Raw genomic sequence first — 18,215 nt, forward strand, 5'->3', positions numbered from 1 at the left:
ATATTTTAGGGGCGCCTGGGTGGCTCAGTCGGTTAAGTGACTGCTGGATTTTGGCTCCGGTCATGATCTCAGGGTTGTGAGATCGAGCCCCATATTGGGCTCTGCCCTCGGCGTGAAGTCTGCTTGTCCCTCTCCCTCTACTCCTCCCTGTGCTTGCTCTCTCTCTAATAAATAAATAAAATATTAAAAAGAAATAGCATATTTTAGGGGCGCCTGGGTGGCTCAGTCGGTTAAGTGACTGCCTTCGGCTCAGCTCATGATCCTGGAGTCCTGGGATCGAGTCCCGCAACGGGCTCCCTGCTCGGCGGGGAGTCTGCTTCTCCCTCTAACCCTCCCCCCACCATGTGCTCTCTCTCTCTCTCAAATAAATAAATAAAATATTTTTAAAAAATAGCATATTTTAAGTGTCAAACATGGGAACTGGCATGCAATGTTATTCATAGTGTTATCTCTGTTCCTCTTTATACAAAACTTCTTGCAAGCATTGTCAGTAGTTGTGGTCATTACTTCCTTAACTCAGACAACTTCTCTACCTACAATTTTCTTCCACAGTCATCTCATCCAGTTCCATGCTTTTAAATAACATGTACATGCTGAGAACTCCCAGATGCAGATCTCCAGCCCTAACCTCTTTTCTGCGTGCCAGATTCGTACCTCCACCTTAGCTGAGTGACATCTCCATTTGAAGGCCTCATAATCATTTAGCAAGTCAAAACTAATTTTTTCTTTCTTTCTTTTTTATTTTAAGTAAGCTCTACGCCTAACATGGAGCTTGAACTCATGACCCTGAAATCACGAGTCACATGCTCCACCCACTGAGCCAGCCGGGTGCCCCAAGTCAAAACTAACTTTGAGGGGTGCCTGGCTGGCTCAGTCACAAGAGTATGTGACTCCAGGGTGCCTGGGTGGTTCAGTCGGTTAAGCGCCTGCCTTTGGCTCAGGTCATGATCCCAGGGTCCTGGAATCGAGCCCCACGTCAGGCTCCCAGCTCAGCAGGGAGCCTGCTTCTCCCTCTCCCCCCTGCTCCTGCTTTCTCTCTCTCTCAGATAAATAAAATCTTTTAAAAAAATAACTAAATAAACTGTCCTCTCTATTCCTCTCCAACCTTATATCACCTATCACTCTCCTATACCCTAATACATTGTGGCTGCCTCAGAGCTTCTATAATTCTTTGAACCTATGAGGCCCATTGCAACTTCAAGGTTTTTGTTCCTTCCGCCTGAAATGTTCCTTCTCCCAGCTCATCACATGGCTAGCTTCTTCAATTCAGGTCTCTGCTTAAATGCCACCTCCTTAGGGAGGCCTTCCTTGACCATCCTATCTAAAAGAGTCATCCCTGGGCGCCTGGGTGGCTCAGTTGGTTAAGCGACTGCCTTCGCCTCAGGTCATGATCCTGGAGTCCCGGGATGGAGTCCCACATAGGGATCCCTGCTCAGCAGGGAGTCTGCTTCTCCCTCTGACCCTCTTCCCTCTCGTGCTCTCTATCTCTCATTCTCTCTCTCTCAAATAAATAAAATCTTTTTAAAAAAATTAAAAAAAAATAAAAGTCATCCCTGCTTTCTATATTATTTGCCTATTTTTCCCCCAAGAATATATAAAAAAAAGATTCTACTATAAAGTTTAAGTGTATTTATATAATGTATGAATTATAAAGAGGTAATAAGACACAAGTAACAAATCTAGGAACTCACACACAAGCTTATGAGATATTATTATGACTTTTTTTTAAAGATTTTATTTATTTATTTGACACAGAGAGACACAGCGATAGAGGGAATACAAATGGCGGGGGCCGCAGAGGGAGAAGCAGGCTTCTGCAAAGCAGGGAGCCTGATGTGGGGCTTGATCCCAGGACACTGACATCATGACCTGAGCTGAAGGCAGATGCTTATTATGATTTTTTTAAGTAAACTCTACCCCCAACGTGGAGCTCAAACTCTGACCCCAAGATTAAGAGTCACATGCTCCACCAACTGAGCTAGCCAGAAACCCATCATCACAACCCTTTTGTATCAGATGATTAGAACATCCTTTTACATTATGCACAGCAGCAAGTACCCTATGGGTATTCAGAAACAGCTGTAAGTGCACACAATAGTTCTGGAAACCTTAAACTGATAGAATATGAGACTTGTCTAAAACCAGGTAACTTTCTCCAATTTTCAGATTCTATCTATCTATACATAAGAGACAGCCTGCTTTCTGGCACCATTTATAAAGGCAAAAATTACCTGTGGAAAAGCATGACCAGACCTGAGTTCAAAACCTTATTATGAACTATGGACACGTAACTTAACTTTTATAAGCCTTAGTTTCCTAATCTGTAAAATGGGGATAATAATACTTATACCCCAGTGTTTTCATGACACTAACAGGATCTGCCTACAGTTGTTAGTGTTCAGTAAAATGACTACTGTTGTCAAAATTAGTGCACTTACCTGTGACCTGGAAGGGAGCCTGAATGAGCCGCTGCTGAACTCCCCTGAGTAGCTCCTCTATTTCCTTCTGGATATTGCAGACAACCTCTTCCATCAGCCCTACATCAGCTATTCCTTTCCAGAACATCAAAGTGTCCTCTGACACAAGAGGGATAAGACAGAAGATAAACAAGGGATGCTACACATACTTAGGCAAATCTCTACAAGCTAAAATCAAAATTATTTCAATTTGAAATGATTTCTTGTTGGGCCATTTCTGGGAAAAAGGAAGAAGTTTTTGGAATATTAGCTACCCCCCTGAGTTGGTACCCAATTATTTGCCCTCTTCAGCAACATAGGGACTTGAGATAATTGCCTCAATTTGTCATAGCTCTGGCTATAGGGAGCAGGTTATCTTCCTCTAATAAAGATATTAAATAAATATTAACTATTATTTATTTTAAAAATTTAAAATTAAATAGTATTTAATATCTTAAAAGTTAAAGATATTAAAGATATATAGGCGAGCCTTGTACAACGTGGTGTGAACTCTGAGGGTCCACTTATATACAGATTTTTTTCAATAAATACAGTACAGCGATGTACTGTATTTTTTAAATTAAAAAAATTTTTTATGATTTTCTTAATAACATTTTCTTTTCTCTAGTTTACTTTATTGTAAGAATACAGTATATAATATATATAATATATAAAATATGTTAATCAACTATGTTATTGGTAAGGCTTATAGTTAAGTGGGGGGGGCAGGGGAGTCAAGTTACACAGGGGTTTTCCCCTGCACAGGAGGTTGGTGCCCCAAACCACCACGTTGTTCAAGGGTCAACTATACTCCCTCTAGTCCTATACTTACAAAATAAAATAATACAGCTGAATAGGTGGGATGATAAGCTCTCTGAGGCCAGAGGCTTTGTCTTTTCATCTGTGCTGGCAACAGGCCAACTAAAAATAGGCAGCAATAAATATTTTTCAAGTGAATTAATGAATGGAGGATGACGTGAAACCCCCCCGGTCCCCTCTAAGTGAATCATCATTAGTCACCATCCTCTATACCACCTGCTGCCTAGTTTTTCCTTTTAACATCTTGCAGCCTGGTTTATCTAAGAAACGTTCCAAAGTTGGGGACAGTTTGACAGAATGAAAAGCACTGACTACAGAGTCAAACGGCTGAATTCGGCTCTGACATTATTGGCTGTGTGGCTGGTCTGAGGCAAGCTGCTGAATCTTTTTGAATCTCAATTTCTTCCCGTGCAAAATGTGACTGTGCATGGCTGTTGTTGCATGGATGAAAATAAAATGTTTGCAGCTACAATTATCATTAACATGCATGAGAAAAACCAGCAAAACTAATTAAGAGACCTTCTGTGTCCATAATCATAACAGTGAGAAGGGTCACAAGACCCTGCAAGATATCTGAGCCTCATAGAAAAGTACCTGAAATTTCCTCTGAGTCTTTCTTCACACCCTCCTCTGTAGCCATGGTGACAGCAGCAGTGAGAGCGGAGTTCCATTCCAGCCCTGCCTCTTCCATGCTCTCTTCTGAGATGGCAATCTGTGTGATGCTACCTAAAAGCGGTTCATTAGAGGTAAAGCTGGTGAATTCCATGAAAAAGTCATAGCTATCCTTTATCTCATACAGCCAAAGAGACCCTGTTATTTTAAGGTCCATATAGTAAAAACTAGAATCCTTGGTAAGCCAGGATGAATACTGGATTTTCTAAAGAAAACCTGCCTTTCAAAAGAAAATGCTTTCTTCTTACTCTGAATAGAAAGGGAAAGATAACTTATAAAATCACAAAAGAGCAATCTGCTTCCTAAGCAGGTATGTTTTTTAAAAAGACTGAAGGTGAGCATGATTGCCGGGCTATCTGCCCCAGACTTAGTGAGGATGAGGAGGACCTGAAAAATTTAAGAGAAAAGTATGGTGCTTAGCCAAGAGCCCTACTACAAGCATATTTGATACTAACCATCTAGAATATCAGAAGTTGCTATAGCTTATTTATCAGGCTATGTAAGAGAAAGCAAGAGAAATGAGACCAAAAAAATCAGATAAGAAGAGATCCATGAATAGCAGATTCACAGAGGAAAAGAACATTTGCTATTAACATTGTATATTAAGATTTGATTTGATTTGATTTTTTTTAAGTAATCTCTCCACCCAACATGGGGCTCAAACTCATGACCCTGAGTCACATGCTCTTCTGTCTGAACCAGCCAGAAACCCCTCGTATATTAAGATTTTAAACAGGGGCGCCTGGGTGGCTCAGTCAGTTAAGTGTCTTCCTTTGGCTCAGGTCATGATCCTAGGGTCCTGGGATTGAGTCCCACATTGGGCTCCCTGCTCAGCAGAAAGCCTGCTTCTCCCTTTGCCTCTGCCTGCCACTCCCCCTCCTGTGCTCTATCTCTCTGTGTCAAATAAACAAAATCTTTGGGGGGGGGGTTAGATCCTAAACAAAGAAAATGGAGAAAAATCAAACTGATCCAGACAGAGATATAGACAAGTATGGACTCCACATGCTGGAGAATATTAATAATCAATCAAAAAAGTAATATTGATATGGACAGTCAACTAAAGGAGTTTTGGCCAAATAAAAAGTAAATAATTTTATAGCATTTTTTACTTTTCAAGTGAAAGACTCACATGACCAAAAACCAAAAATTCAAACTGCTAGATATTTTATACTTTCCTGTAGGGAACTTAGGTTCTAAGAGATTTGACTTCTTGGGGCACCTGGGTGGCTCAGTTGGTTAAGCGACTGCCTTCGGCTCAGGTCATGATCCTGGAGTCCCGGGATCGAGTCCCACATCGGGCTCCCTGCTCGGCGGGGGGTCTGCTTCTCCCTCTGACCCTCTTCCCTCTCGTGCTCTCTATCTCTCATTCTCTCTCTAATAAATAAAATCTTTAAAAAAATAAAATAAAATAAAAATAAGAGATCTGACTTCTACTTACCCAGTGGTTACTCACGGAATATTAGGGCTGACCAAAAGAAACCTTGAGAGGTCAGTTTTAAAACAGGTACTTCCCTTACATCCGTTAGTATCTTTCTAATTCTGTCAGGCATATTTTTAAGTCTTCTGGAAGTAGTTGAGACAAGAATCTTAACTGGACTAACTGAATCTTTTTTTTTTTATTTTATTTTTTTTTTTGAATTTTTTTTTTTTTTTTTAATTTTGTTTGTTTGTTTGCTTGTTTAAGTAATCTCTACACCCAGTGTGGGGCTTGAACTCATGACTTCAAGAACAAGAGTCACATGCTCTTCCGACTGAGCCAGCCAGGTTCCCCTGGACTAACTGAATCCTTAATAATCATCTCACCTGGCTCCATCTTTCCTAGAAAAGAGCAAAGAGCTCTAGTCCTGAGGTCAACAATACAAGTTAAGCATATGCCCATCCTGCCTCATTGGTGAGGAAACCTCAACTTGGTTATGTGGATCCCTTCCAGGCAGGACTCTTTGATCCTTACAGCAGCAGAGTCTCCAGAGCACAGTCCAGCCAACCATACATTATCTTTGGTACATCTCAGCTCAACAGTTGAAAACCATTCACCATTCTACTTCCTGCCTGACCACCCGTAGGGCAAAGGATTTTTCAAAACAATCTAATTTCAAAGATATGCCAAGTGGCACCAAAGTGAGACCATTGAATAAACATAATAACCACTGAATCATCTTTCTTTTTCTTTTCTTTCCTTTCTTGAGAGAGAGAGTGTGTGCATGGGGGGAGGGGCAGAGGGAAAGGAGGAGAGAGAATCTTAAGTAGACTCCACACCCAGCACGGGGCCTGACGGGGGGCTCAATCTCACGACCCTGAGAGGGTGACCTGAGTCGAAATCAAGAGTGGGACGCTTAACTGAGCGAGCCACCCAGGCGCCCCTGAACCATCTTTCTAATGTTTCTTATGCATACTTAGAAAGAAACAAGGAAGGAGGTATGGCCAATAGGAATCATCTGGGAGAAAACAAAAGAGATCTGTTTCTAAAGTACAGAATCACACCCAAGGTTAGCATACCTTACAGGGACTTCAATGCTCATGAGAATTAAAATTAAGAAACACAAAAGAGAAGTAAGGGGAAAAGTGTTACTAAAAAACACTGGGTTTTCAGGTGGTTTCCTACCCCCTACCATCGGCCGAAGTGGGTGTCTGCACCACACTTGTCTGCTGTCCTGGCACTGGAGCTCTTGCACTGCTGATCAGAAGATCAAATTTGGTGCTTCTGCAGGTATTGGAGCAAACCTTGTCATGTTGGTAAAAATCAATCTGTCCAGAGTCCATCATTTTCCTGTGTAAAGGGAGACAAAAAGTACCAGTTCAGCCTGCACTACATCTAGATGGAACTAGGCCTTGGGGACAAACAGAAACAAAGTTGCTGCATCTACTCCATAGATAGTGAAACCTAATGGCATTTAAAGTCATTAGGCTGCAAAAATTCTAACTGGGATTACAAAATTTTCATTGGCCCTGCCCACATTTACAAGTACTCCTATTCCCTCCGCAGTCTGCTCATTATGAGTACTCTCTCATTTTCCGTTATCACCAAGCTTTAGGTAGGGATATACTCCTGACAACATCTGAGTATCCCCATAGAATCTCATTGAAACTAAACCCAAAAGGGGAAAAGACTAGTTCATATATCCCAGCACAACTGAGAAATGCTGTAGGGAATAAGAATTTTATGATGAGATTCTGATGTATTAGTATTCCTAGACCAGCAAGATCTGTTGCCACTTTTGGAGACATACAACTTCAGCACATTTCTTTCCTTAAAAAAAAAAAAAAAGTCTCCTATAAATACAGTGCAAAGTTGATTATACTAAACCCCCACTATAAAATGCCCTTATAACTGGATTCACAAGACATTGTTATTACAGGCCATAAGCAAAACCATGGGGTATTTTAGTTAGAGTAAACTCTATGTTATAACGTTACTTGACTTTCACTAAAGATCTTTTAGGCATTCTGATTCCTTCTTACATTTGAGGAAAGTTGGCATGTGCTTGTTTTTCTGGGCAAAAAGGACGGGCCAAGAACAACAATAATGGAAGTTAAAAGTATTCTTTCCCAATTTTATTTAACTACTGATTTCTGTATACAAATCATCTGGAATAACTTCTTTTTTTAAATGTGTCTCTTTATTAAAATAATATGTGAAGAAAAAATTAATATTTTCTGTGGAAAATACAGAAAACTATAAAGAAAACAACTGCTTTTTAAAAAATCCAACAGAGGCGCCTGGGTGGCTCAGTTGTTGAGCATCTGCCTTCGGCTCAGGTCATGGTCCCAGGGTCCTGGGATCGAGCCCCGCATCGGGCTCCCTGCTCCGCGGGAAGCCTGCTTCTCCCTCTCCCACTCCCCCTGCTTGTGTTCCCTCTCTCGCTGTCTCTGTCTCTCTGTCAAATAAATAAATAAAATCTTAAAATAAAATAAAAAATAAAAAATCCAACAACACAAAGATAACATTAACATTTTGAGATATTTTCTTCTATTAAATTTTGTGTACATATGTGTGTGTCTGTTTTTTTTTTTTTTAAGATTTTATTTAAATCTTTACTTGGGTTCTCCTGCTCTCTATCAAATAAATAAAATCTTAGAAAAGAAACAAACATGTTCTCACTAATCAAACTTCAAAACAACATTTTTTTTTAAAGATATTTATTTATTTGAGAGACAGAGAGCAAGCACAAATGGAGGCAGGGGCAGAGGGAGAGGGAGAAGCAGGCTCCCCGCTGAGAAGGGAGCCTGATGCCCTGGGATCAGGACCTGAGCTGAATGCAGATGCTTAACTGACTCAGCCACCCAGGTGCCCCTAAAGCTGACTATAATTTTCAATAATGTTGCAGTAAACATCTTTATGCCTGAATCTCTACAAGCACTACCTATAGTGCTATTTATAGTGCTACATATTTCTATTTTTCTTAGGACAGATTCCTTAAAAAGAATTAAAGATAATGGGTAAGATGTTCTTAAGGCTGTTGATGCATGTTCTGTGAGGAACTTTCCATTCCTGACCACATTTTAAAATCCATCAATAGGTGAGTGCTCAAGAAATACCAATTAATGTTAATCTTCATGGCGGGGGTGGAATTACAATAATAAGCTTGCTGCATAAAGATGGGGGTGAGGGTATCATACATTTTTTTTTTAAAGATTTTATTTATTTATTTGAGAGAGAGAGAATGAGAGATAGAGAAGAGCACATGAGAGAGGGGAGGGTCAGAGGGAGAAGCAGACTCCCTGCTGAGCAGGGAGCCTGATGTGGGACTCGATCCCAGGACTCCAGGATCATGGCCTGAGCTGAAGGCAGTTGCTTAACCAACTGAGCCACCCAGGCACCCGGGTATTACACATTCTGAAGTTTATTTCTGTGGTACAATGATGGCAAGAATTGCATTCACTGAATATGATTGTTACTTATCAACAGCAGTCTCTATTTACCAGATTATCACAGAACTTGTCAGTAGCCTACGCTTCTCCGAGGTCGGCACGCTTCCTCAGCACCAGGTTTAGCCCTGCCTGTGCTTGGTGATCTCAAGTACGATTGTCATCTACTCCTGAGCTTCTCTGCTCAGAAAGGATCCTAACATCCTGACATCAGAAAAAATTTGCCCCAGATGCTGGGAAGAGTTAATTTAGACTCTTGGTTTCAGCTTGATTTTGGCTCAGGTCATGATTTCAGGGTTGTGAGATCGAGCCCCACAGCCGGCTCCACACTCCTTGCAGAGTCTGCTAAAGGTTCTCTTTCCACGGGTGCCTGGATGGTAAAGTAGGTTAAGCATCTGACTCTTGGTTTCAGCTCAGGTCGTGACCTCAGGATCATGAGACCAAACCCCTCAAGAGGCTCCTTCCTCAGCACAGAGTCTGGCTGAGATTCTGTCTCCCTCTGCCTCTGCCCCTCCTGCTCGTGCTCTCTCTCTCTAAAATAAACAAGTAAATCTTAAAAAAAAAAAAAAAAAAAAAAGACGTCCTTCCCTCCCCCACCCCGCACTCTCTAAAATAAATAAATCTTTTTTTTTTAAGATTTTATTTATTTATTGACAGAGAGAGAGAGCGAGAAACAGTACAAGTAGGGGGAGCTGCAGGCAGAGGGAGAGGGAGAAGCAGGCTTCCCGCTGAGCAGGGAGTCCAACGCGGGGCTCGATCCCAGAACCCTGGGATCACGACCTGAGCCGAAGGCAGACGCTTAATGACTGAGCCACCCAGGCCCCCAATAAATAAATCTTTTAAAAAACAAAACAGAGGGCGCCTGGGTGGCTCAGTTGGTTAAGCGACTGCCTTCGGCTCAGGTCATGATCCTGGGGTCCCGGGATCGAGTCCCGCGTCGGGCTCCCTGCTCGGCGGGGAGTCTGCTTCTCCCTCTGACCCTCTTCCCTCTCGTGCTCTCTCATTCTCTCTCTCTCTCTCAAATAAATAAATAAAATCTTAAAAAAAAAAAATTTAAAAAAAATTAAAAAAAAAAACAGAACAAAAGGTATGTGCTTGTTTTCTTTTTCTTTCTTTCTTTTTTTTTTAGTAATCTCTACATTCAATGTGGGGCTCTGAGATCAAGAGTTGCATGCTCTTCCAACTGAGCCCTGGTGTGTGCTTGTTATTAAAGCTCACCTGAGCATGATTCCACCCAGACGAATGGCTCTCTTCCAGTCCTTTAGGGTGGACTTGCCAGCCAGATGAACAAAATGCTTGGGGCTGATCAACTGATCATTGAACTAAGGTAAAAAGAAAAGTCCAAAATCACTCAAGGTCAGCTTAGGCAGGCCAAGAGAGAGAAAGGTAACTCCACTTGTTACGTATGAAAAAATACCCAGATGGCATTTTAAGTCATAGCCTTGTATCTTCCAGCCTCCTGCCCTGCTGTGCCAGAGAAGATGATCCTTCTCTGGGCACAGTGCCCTGTCCTGGTACAGAGCTACAGAAGACAGGAGGAGGATCAGAGATTAATATACTGATTAGCATCTGAAGTCCATTTATGCCCTAAATCAGGAATAATATGTGGGTTCAATGTTGCAAAGGCTGTTTAAATAAACTGAAGTAACCTACCCAGACCTAATGACAAGATTCAGGATGTGGTGGAAAGAATAAGTACCATAGAAACCACTATCACTGCAGAACCTCAAAACTCTGTAATCCTTCATGATTCTAGGATGATGCCACTGATAGTGACTACTATCTATGGGTACAGCTGTGGCTACCAATTGAGACAAAAGCTTAAGCAATTATTTCCACTTTGTGCTCTCATGAGAATTTATTTTTATCAGTAATAATTTTCAATAAACTACTATAATGCACACTTCTATAAGGCATTTTACATATATTATCTCATTTTATCTGCTCGCAACCTGACAGTGTATGTGATTATTCATATTTTAACATATGAGCCTCTGAAATATTAATTTGTTCAAGGTCACCCAGTCATAGAGATGGGACTCCATTCATTCATTCAACAAACATTTATAGATAAATATGCCAAGCATCATTCTGGGTGTTGGGGATACACTGGTGAACAAGACAAACAAGTTCTCAGCTCTCCTAGAACTTGTATTCTGCGTGGGACTTGAATCCAGGCCAATTTCACTCCAAAGTCCTTATTTTTTTTCTGTGACACCATAGGGACTAGAGCCACAATATTGAAAACACTGATATGGTAGATAAGAGAGAAGAGGCACTGAAACTATACTCTTTGAAAACAAGGAGCCCCCAAACAGGCCCCAGTAAGGAGAAAAGACAATTACCTTGACACACTTCACATTTATTCCTGGACATACAAACTTCTTCCAGAGGAGAATGGCTTTGCTCTCCCCACAAGTTATGGGGTAAGCAATTTCCATATCCTCATTTGCTTCTATAGTGCTTGCATCTGAAAATGGAAAAAATATCAGTTATTTATCGAATGCTTTTCCCCAAAAGCTTAATTCAAAATCTCTAGTCTCTTGGTTCCTCTAAGAAGCTAACAGTTCACATTGGCTGGTATTGTTTTGGAGTCTTCTGGAAAAGTTTGGCATAACAGCTCTCTTACCAAGCCCACACTATGTGCCAGACACTGTCCTATGTGCTTTTACATGCTTAATCTTATTTAGTTCTTCCAACAATCCTGTGAGGCAATGATTGTTCCCAATGTATGCAGGTGGGACTTGGAAAGGTGAAGGGACTTTCCCAAGGACACACAGCTAAGAAGTGAGCAAGTAGGATTTAAACTCAGGTTTGTCTAACTTCAAACTTTTTTTTTCAGTTTCTTTCCACTGACTGCCTTCCAATCAACACCTCGTAAGTCCTAATCAGCAACTTCCCTAATGACAGGATCAACCTTGAGGCTCTAATTTCTTTGTGGAATTTTTGTAGATAAAATATCTTTTCAGTACCCTAGCAAACTGATGTTAAATAATCAACTGATGAGCCTAGCATTTGTCAGTGGTGTCTCTCGATGCACCACCATCAAACTGATGGCTGTAGCATTGGTAGGGCACACTGGGTAGGGGGTAAAAATATAAGAAACAAAAGGCAAGAAATCTCAACCAAGGAAGCTAAGGTCAAAGATACTAGAATAACAAAAAGACTTACCAATCCCTTCTTCAATTTTGTGAATTGTGTGAGTTTCTACTGCCACAACTGCCGTGTTGTTCTCGGACCCAGGTTCATAAATCCTGTTGTAAAAGTGTCCATCGATAAACAAACTACATAAATCATGAAAAAATTAATATTCACAGCATGGGGTTAAGAAATTTGTTATAATCTATCTCAAAAGGAATAAAATAAATATACTTTACAACTCTATGTTAGTGCTCTGACTAGTTCCCCATTATATTTAAACTCCAAGCTGCCCAGGACTGCTTAGTAGCTTCTACTTTGGACATGAATCAACAACTTTCCTCGCCTCCAAGGAAAGTTCCTCTTGCTACTGTCTTTACATCACCACTGTTTCACACCAGACTTTTCCCTTCATAACTTTAAATGCTTATGACATAAAATGTTGCTTCAAGTATAAGATTAAATTATAAAATTATCCTAAGAAGACTAAAAAGTAATACTGTTGGACAATTCAAGACAGGAAGAACCCGGGGCACCTGGGTGGCTCAGTCGGTTAAGCATCTGTCTTCTACTCAGGTCGTGATCCCAGGACCCTAGAATCGAGCCCTGAGTGGGGCTCCTTGCTCAGCGGGGAGCCTGCTTCTCCCTCTCCCTCTGCCTGCTGCTTCCTCTCTCGCTGTCAAATAAATAATAAATAAAATCTTAAAACAAACAAACAAACAGACCATTGACCATAGAAGCTGATGTCTTTTGTTGGAATCTAGATACTTTAGTCTTTTTTAGCACTTTAGCATTTTTCAAAGCATCATATAACCAAACTATTGACATGAACAGAGCCTAGTAAAAAAAAAGAGAGAGAGAGAGAGAGAGACTATGCCCAAAGTAACCAGCATTAATTAGAAGTATCACTTAGTGAAAGTCTCTCTAAAATGTTTCTACCTTCTGTGGTGCCTGGGTGGCTTAGTCGGTTAAGCATCAGATTCTTGGTTTCAGTTCAGGTCACGATCTCAGGGTCCTGAGATTGAGCCCTGTGTCAGGCTCTGCACTGGGTGTGGGAGCCTGCTTAAGAATCTCTCACTCTCGGGTGCCTGGGTGGCTCAGTTGGTTAGGCGACTGCCTTCGGCTCGGGTCATGATCCTGGAGTCCCGGGATCGAGTCCCACATCCGGGGACTCCCTCTGACCCTCTTCCCTCTCATGCTCTCTATCTCTCATTCTCTCTCTCTCAAATAAAAAAAAAAAACAAAAAAAAAACTCTCACCCTCCTGTTCTCCATCCCCCCTCCGTCTCAAAAAAATTAAATAAATAAAAGGTTTCCACCTTCTAAGAAAAGGGCTCAGATAAAATACACTAGCAACCTTTAATTTCTATAATAAAAATAATGTATTAACCTTTGCATCTTTTTTAAAAAAGATTTTATTTGTTTATTTGAGAGAGAGAGAGAGAAAGAGCACAGAGGGAGAGGGAGAGGGAGAAGCAGACTCCCCACCAAGCAGAGAGCCCGGTGTGGGGCTCCATCCCAGGACCCTGGGATCATGACCTGAGCCCAAGGCAGATACTTAACTGACTGAGCCACCCAGGCGCCCCTGCATCTTGTTATTTGAAAGCACTGCTTGAATAATATCCCTTGTATCACCCACCCCCATGGTGACACCTCTAGCACAGACCTCTCCTCTGAATTTCACACCAGGATACAGTTAACTGGCTAAATGAACAAATGCATTTGGATGTCCCATAGGACTTTGTTGAATTCATTATGTCTAAAATAACCAAGTTCTCTTCCCTCTCCCAAACCACTCTTCTTATATTTCCTATCCTTGTTAATGGCACCACTAGCACTCTACAGCCTAAGACAGAAGCCTGGAAATTACATCAGATTTCTCCCTCTTCCTCCTCCTCAACTCCCACATACTCAGCCACCAAATCCTATCAGATGTATCTCCTTAACATGAGCCAGGCTCCCTGTCTCTTTTTCCACTGCTACTGCCTTAATTCAGGCTGTTATCATCTCTAGTCTGAACTAGTCGCCTTGCATCTACCTGATCTTCTATACTCCTACTGAAGTGATCGCGTCAATCCCTCCTTAAAACCCTCAAGAACCCTCTACTTACTGTTACAATAAAGCCCCCAAATCCTTAATAGGATATTTAAGTTGCTCCAAGATCTGACCCCTGGTTTCAACTCTCCCTAAACCTCACCTTATAATCCAAGCCCTAGTCATACCAAATTATTTGTGGTTCCCAGAACCGACATCTTCTTTTATACCTTCCCTCTTTGCTCTTACTTCCCCCCTTCCCCAGAATATCCTTCTCCATCTGTTTGTTTTTTAAAGATTTTATTTATTTATTTGAGAGAGAGCACGCTAGAGAGAGAGCGCAGGCGCACACACAAGCACAAGGTGGGGGGGCGGGGCAGAAGGAGAGGGAGAAGCAGGAGCCCAATGCGGGGCTCGATCCCAGGACCCCGGGATCATGACCTGAGCCAAAGACAGACAACTAACCAACTGAGCCACCCAGGCGCCCCTGTTTGTTTGTTTTTAAGATTTTATTTTTAAGTAATCTCTACACCCAATATGTAGCTTGAATTTACAATCCCAGGAGCAAGAGTTGCATGCTCTATTGACTAAGCCAACCAGGTGCCCCTCTATTTGTTTTTTAATAAAGAGTAGCCTCTATGATGCTTTTCTGTCCACATCAATCCCTCCAGTATAATCATCTACTTCCTCCTTTGTGACCCAACTGTACTTTAGGCTTTTGTCACAACAAATATAACACTTAATATTATATGTTTGTTTAGCTGTCTGCCTCCCCTTGGGCATAGTCCAAGAGGCTCCTGAGAACAGCAATTATGTCCTATTTATTTGTTCAATTTTGTATGTCTAGTGTATCGAATACTAACTAGAACATGGCGAAGTACCTAAGTTGTTGGTCAGTGAATGAGGATTCTGATAAACATGAGAAACCACTACTTCAAGTAAGTTCAGTAAACTCATTGTAAATTGACCAATATATGCAAAATCGTTTAAAAGAAGAAATTCTTATTTATACATAATTTCAACAACCAGTAAATTGCACTTGCAGTGGGAAGTAGGGGCACAGTCTATAAACAAGGTTTTATCAAGAAAAAATTTCCTGGGGTGCCTGGGTGGCTCAGTCAGTTATGTGTCCAACTCTTGATTTCAGTTCAGGTCATGATCTCAGGGTCATGAGACTGAGCCCCATGTCAGGCTCCATGCTAAGTGTGCAGCCTGTTTGAGATTATCTCTTTCTCTTCCTCTGCCCCTCCCCCCTGAACATACGCTCCCTCTCTAAATAAATAAATAAATAAATAAATAAATAAATGATTTAAAAAATAAATAAAATAAAATACAACTAGAGAAATCGACTGAGCATTGATTGGCAGATATCTCAGAATTCAGTACTTGAAAATGTATTCACTAGCTCATATGGCAAATTCAGTGTAAACAGTAGGTTGGGGAGTCAACGTTGTACAAAGATGCCTATAATCTAATCAAGCAATGAGAGGCTTCCAGAAAAAGCAATGTCATTTGGAAAATAAAAAAAGACACACACACAAAATAAGTGGAACTAATCTTCAAAATAATTAAGTCTCTAAGTAGTTGAGAAGTGTTTTCTGTCTCTAGGAGGGATAGGATAAATGACAATTGGAGCACTTTAGGAAAGAAAGAAGAAACAATGATTCCAAGAGAAAATAAAGCTGCCATGCACCAAAGAATCTACTCTTTAATTCTTCCTCATTACCCTTCCTCAAAGGGTAATAACTGCAAATATGTGTGTATGTAACAAATGAAGTTCCCGAACAAGTGAATCTGAATAAACAAGCATAAACTTTTGGGGCAAATAAAAATTCTAATCACTCTCTCCACTATATGTCAGTAATTATTTTTTCTTAAGATCTTATTATTTTTTTAAGTAATCTCTATACCCAACATGGGACTCAAACTCACAACCCCAAGATCAAGAGTCACACAGTCCAACTGAGCCAGCCCGGCATCCCATCAGTACTTTTATTAACTTTCCTTTACAGATCTTATTTTTTTATAGATTTTTTTAAAGATTATTTATTTATTTATTTGACAGAGAGACAGAGAGAGAGAGCGAGCGAGAGCAGGAACTTAAGCATGGGGAGTGGGAGAGGGAGAAGCAGGCTTCCCGCTGAGCAGGGAGCCCGAAGTGGGGCTCGATCCCAGGACCCCGGGATCATGACCTGAACTGAAGGCAGATGCTTAATGACTGAGCCACCTAGGCACCGCTAGATTTTTTTTTTAAGATTTTATTTATTTATTTGACAGAGAGACAGTGAGAGAGGGAACACAAGCAGGGGGAGCGTGAGAGGGAGAAACAGGCTCCTGTTGAGTAGGGAGCCCGATATGGGGCTCAATCCCAGGACCCTGGGATCACGACCCAAGCCAAAGGCAGATGCTTAACAGCTGAGCCACCCAGGGGCCCCTCTTACAGATCTTAGAATATTTCCTTCAATATTCAGAAATGTCAGCAAACTATGGTTATATTTTAAAAACTAAAAAGTCCTTACTTTTGCAAGATACATACTAATGTCTGGGATTTGCTTCAAAAAATTCAGAAGTGGGTGGATGTAAAGATGAAATAAGACTGGCCATGTGCTGATAATTGTTGAAGTTGGGTGATGGGTCTGTACATGGGGGTTCATTATATTATTTTTTAAAAATCTGGGGGTATATTTGAAATTTCCTATACTAAAAAGTTTAAGTTACCAAGAGATCTTGACTGTCTTTCTCCATAAGTGTTTAAGACAAGGTATGTTACTTAGTAGATTGAGAATGGATTATGTGTTTGCCCAAGAACATTTTTTTTTCTTCCTCTCTTTTTTTTTTTTTTTTTTAAGTAGGCTCCACGCTGGGTGTGGAGCCCAATGTGGGGCTTAAGCTCACAACCCTGAGATCAAGACCTGAGCTGAAATCAGGAGTTGGATGCTTAACCAACTGAGCCACCCAGGCACCCCCTTTGTTTCTTTAAGTAATTTTACACCCAACATGGGGCCCAAACTCACAACCCTGAGATCAAGAGTCACATGCTCCACTGAGTCAGCCAGATGCCCCGAGAACATTTCTAATCTTATGAAGAATCTTTTATATATTCCTCAAGATAAAATAACTACCCCTTCCTTCTCTCTGTAGATATGTCTTATTTAAACTTCAAGACCAATTAAAAAATCTTATCTCTTCGTTCAAATTCATAGTGATCCTCTGAATTCAAGCTACTTCCTAACCACGACACTCAGTACTTCTTAGATTTTGCCATGTAAGTGACCTCTTTATTTACATATATGTATTTTTGGTTTGCACAACCAGACTACAAGCTCCATGATGGTGGGAACCGTGTGCTATATTTCTTCCAACACTTTGTAATACATTATAAAATAGTAGGTCATTGATATGTATTTTTTTAATAAACTAAGCTTGATTAATTTGCCCATCCCTTAGGGTCCAGACCACTTCTGGCAGGAAAACTTTCGTAGGTGCCTTACCTAATCTCTTCTGACTCTAACTACACTGTCTTTCAGTAAACATGTACTAAGGCCCTGTGCTAAACAGTATGGATCAATAAGAGGAGGGAGCCATGTAACTTACCCTCAAAGAGCTTACAGTGAAGAGGGAAAGAGACAAGGACACAGTTAACTGTTGTAATAAGTATTACGATGACAAATATAGCACATAGTACTTTATAAAGATGAAAACTTAGCCAGCTCTGAGAGATTGATGGTGAATGTTCCCTTGTACTAAGCATACAGTTATAATTTCCCCACTATCTTTAAACCTCCCCAATTTTTCAGAAGATCCAAATCTCTAGTCACTTACCCTTGTTGCACAGGCTGTAACTGCAAGATCACTTGGGTTTTAGTGTCTTCAGGGTTCTCCCCTTCATTTCCTTCAGTGGGTACCACAACCACATCCCCCACTGGAACACTCACTTCCGCATTAGCCATCTTTCACATGAAGTCAGATAGCTGGGCTGCTGTCAGAAACAAGAAGCACCAGTGACTTGGTCTGGTTTGAAAAGATGGCAATCATAGGAAAGGAACACCAAGATAATTATGACTACCAATTCCAAGATCGTGGTCCTCTGAAAAGGATAGGAACTGTGGGAAGGGGCTGACCTAGGCTCTGATCTTTCCAGAAATGCCTTAGGACTCACTTGCTGATTTAGGCTTTCTTAGGATATGTGATTCACCCAGTGCTGTACTGGACCCTGGGATCATGACCTGAA

At 41.0% G+C, this 18,215-nt stretch overlaps 1 protein-coding gene across 9 annotated transcripts in view; it reads right to left on the bottom strand.

Annotated features, from left to right (window-relative positions):
• Window positions 1–18,215, bottom strand: part of GMEB1 (glucocorticoid modulatory element binding protein 1) — a 36,290-nt gene that overhangs the window by 9,456 nt on the left and 8,619 nt on the right. For 6 of the 9 annotated variants that reach the window (XM_025856184.2, XM_025856185.2, XM_025856189.2 and 3 more), the window contains 7 exons: window positions 17,807–17,963; window positions 11,985–12,097; window positions 11,159–11,283; window positions 10,032–10,135; window positions 6,557–6,714; window positions 3,870–4,001; window positions 2,439–2,576 (listed from right to left, as the gene is read on the bottom strand). In XM_025856184.2, coding sequence (XP_025711969.1) covers window positions 2,439–2,576; window positions 3,870–4,001; window positions 6,557–6,714; window positions 10,032–10,135; window positions 11,159–11,283; window positions 11,985–12,097; window positions 17,807–17,934 — 898 coding nt within the window. In that variant the 5' untranslated portion in view covers window positions 17,935–17,963. The remainder of the gene's footprint in view (window positions 1–2,438; window positions 2,577–3,869; window positions 4,002–6,556; window positions 6,715–10,031; window positions 10,136–11,158; window positions 11,284–11,984; window positions 12,098–17,806; window positions 17,964–18,215) is intronic. The other 3 variants (XM_073903080.1, XM_025856190.2, XM_073903081.1) reach the window with 2 other exon arrangements.

This window comes from Callorhinus ursinus, unplaced genomic scaffold, assembly GCF_003265705.2.
Source record: "Callorhinus ursinus isolate GAN/ISIS: 27379988/994484 unplaced genomic scaffold, GSC_fseal_2.0 scaffold18, whole genome shotgun sequence".
Classification (NCBI taxonomy): Eukaryota; Metazoa; Chordata; class Mammalia; order Carnivora; family Otariidae; genus Callorhinus; species Callorhinus ursinus.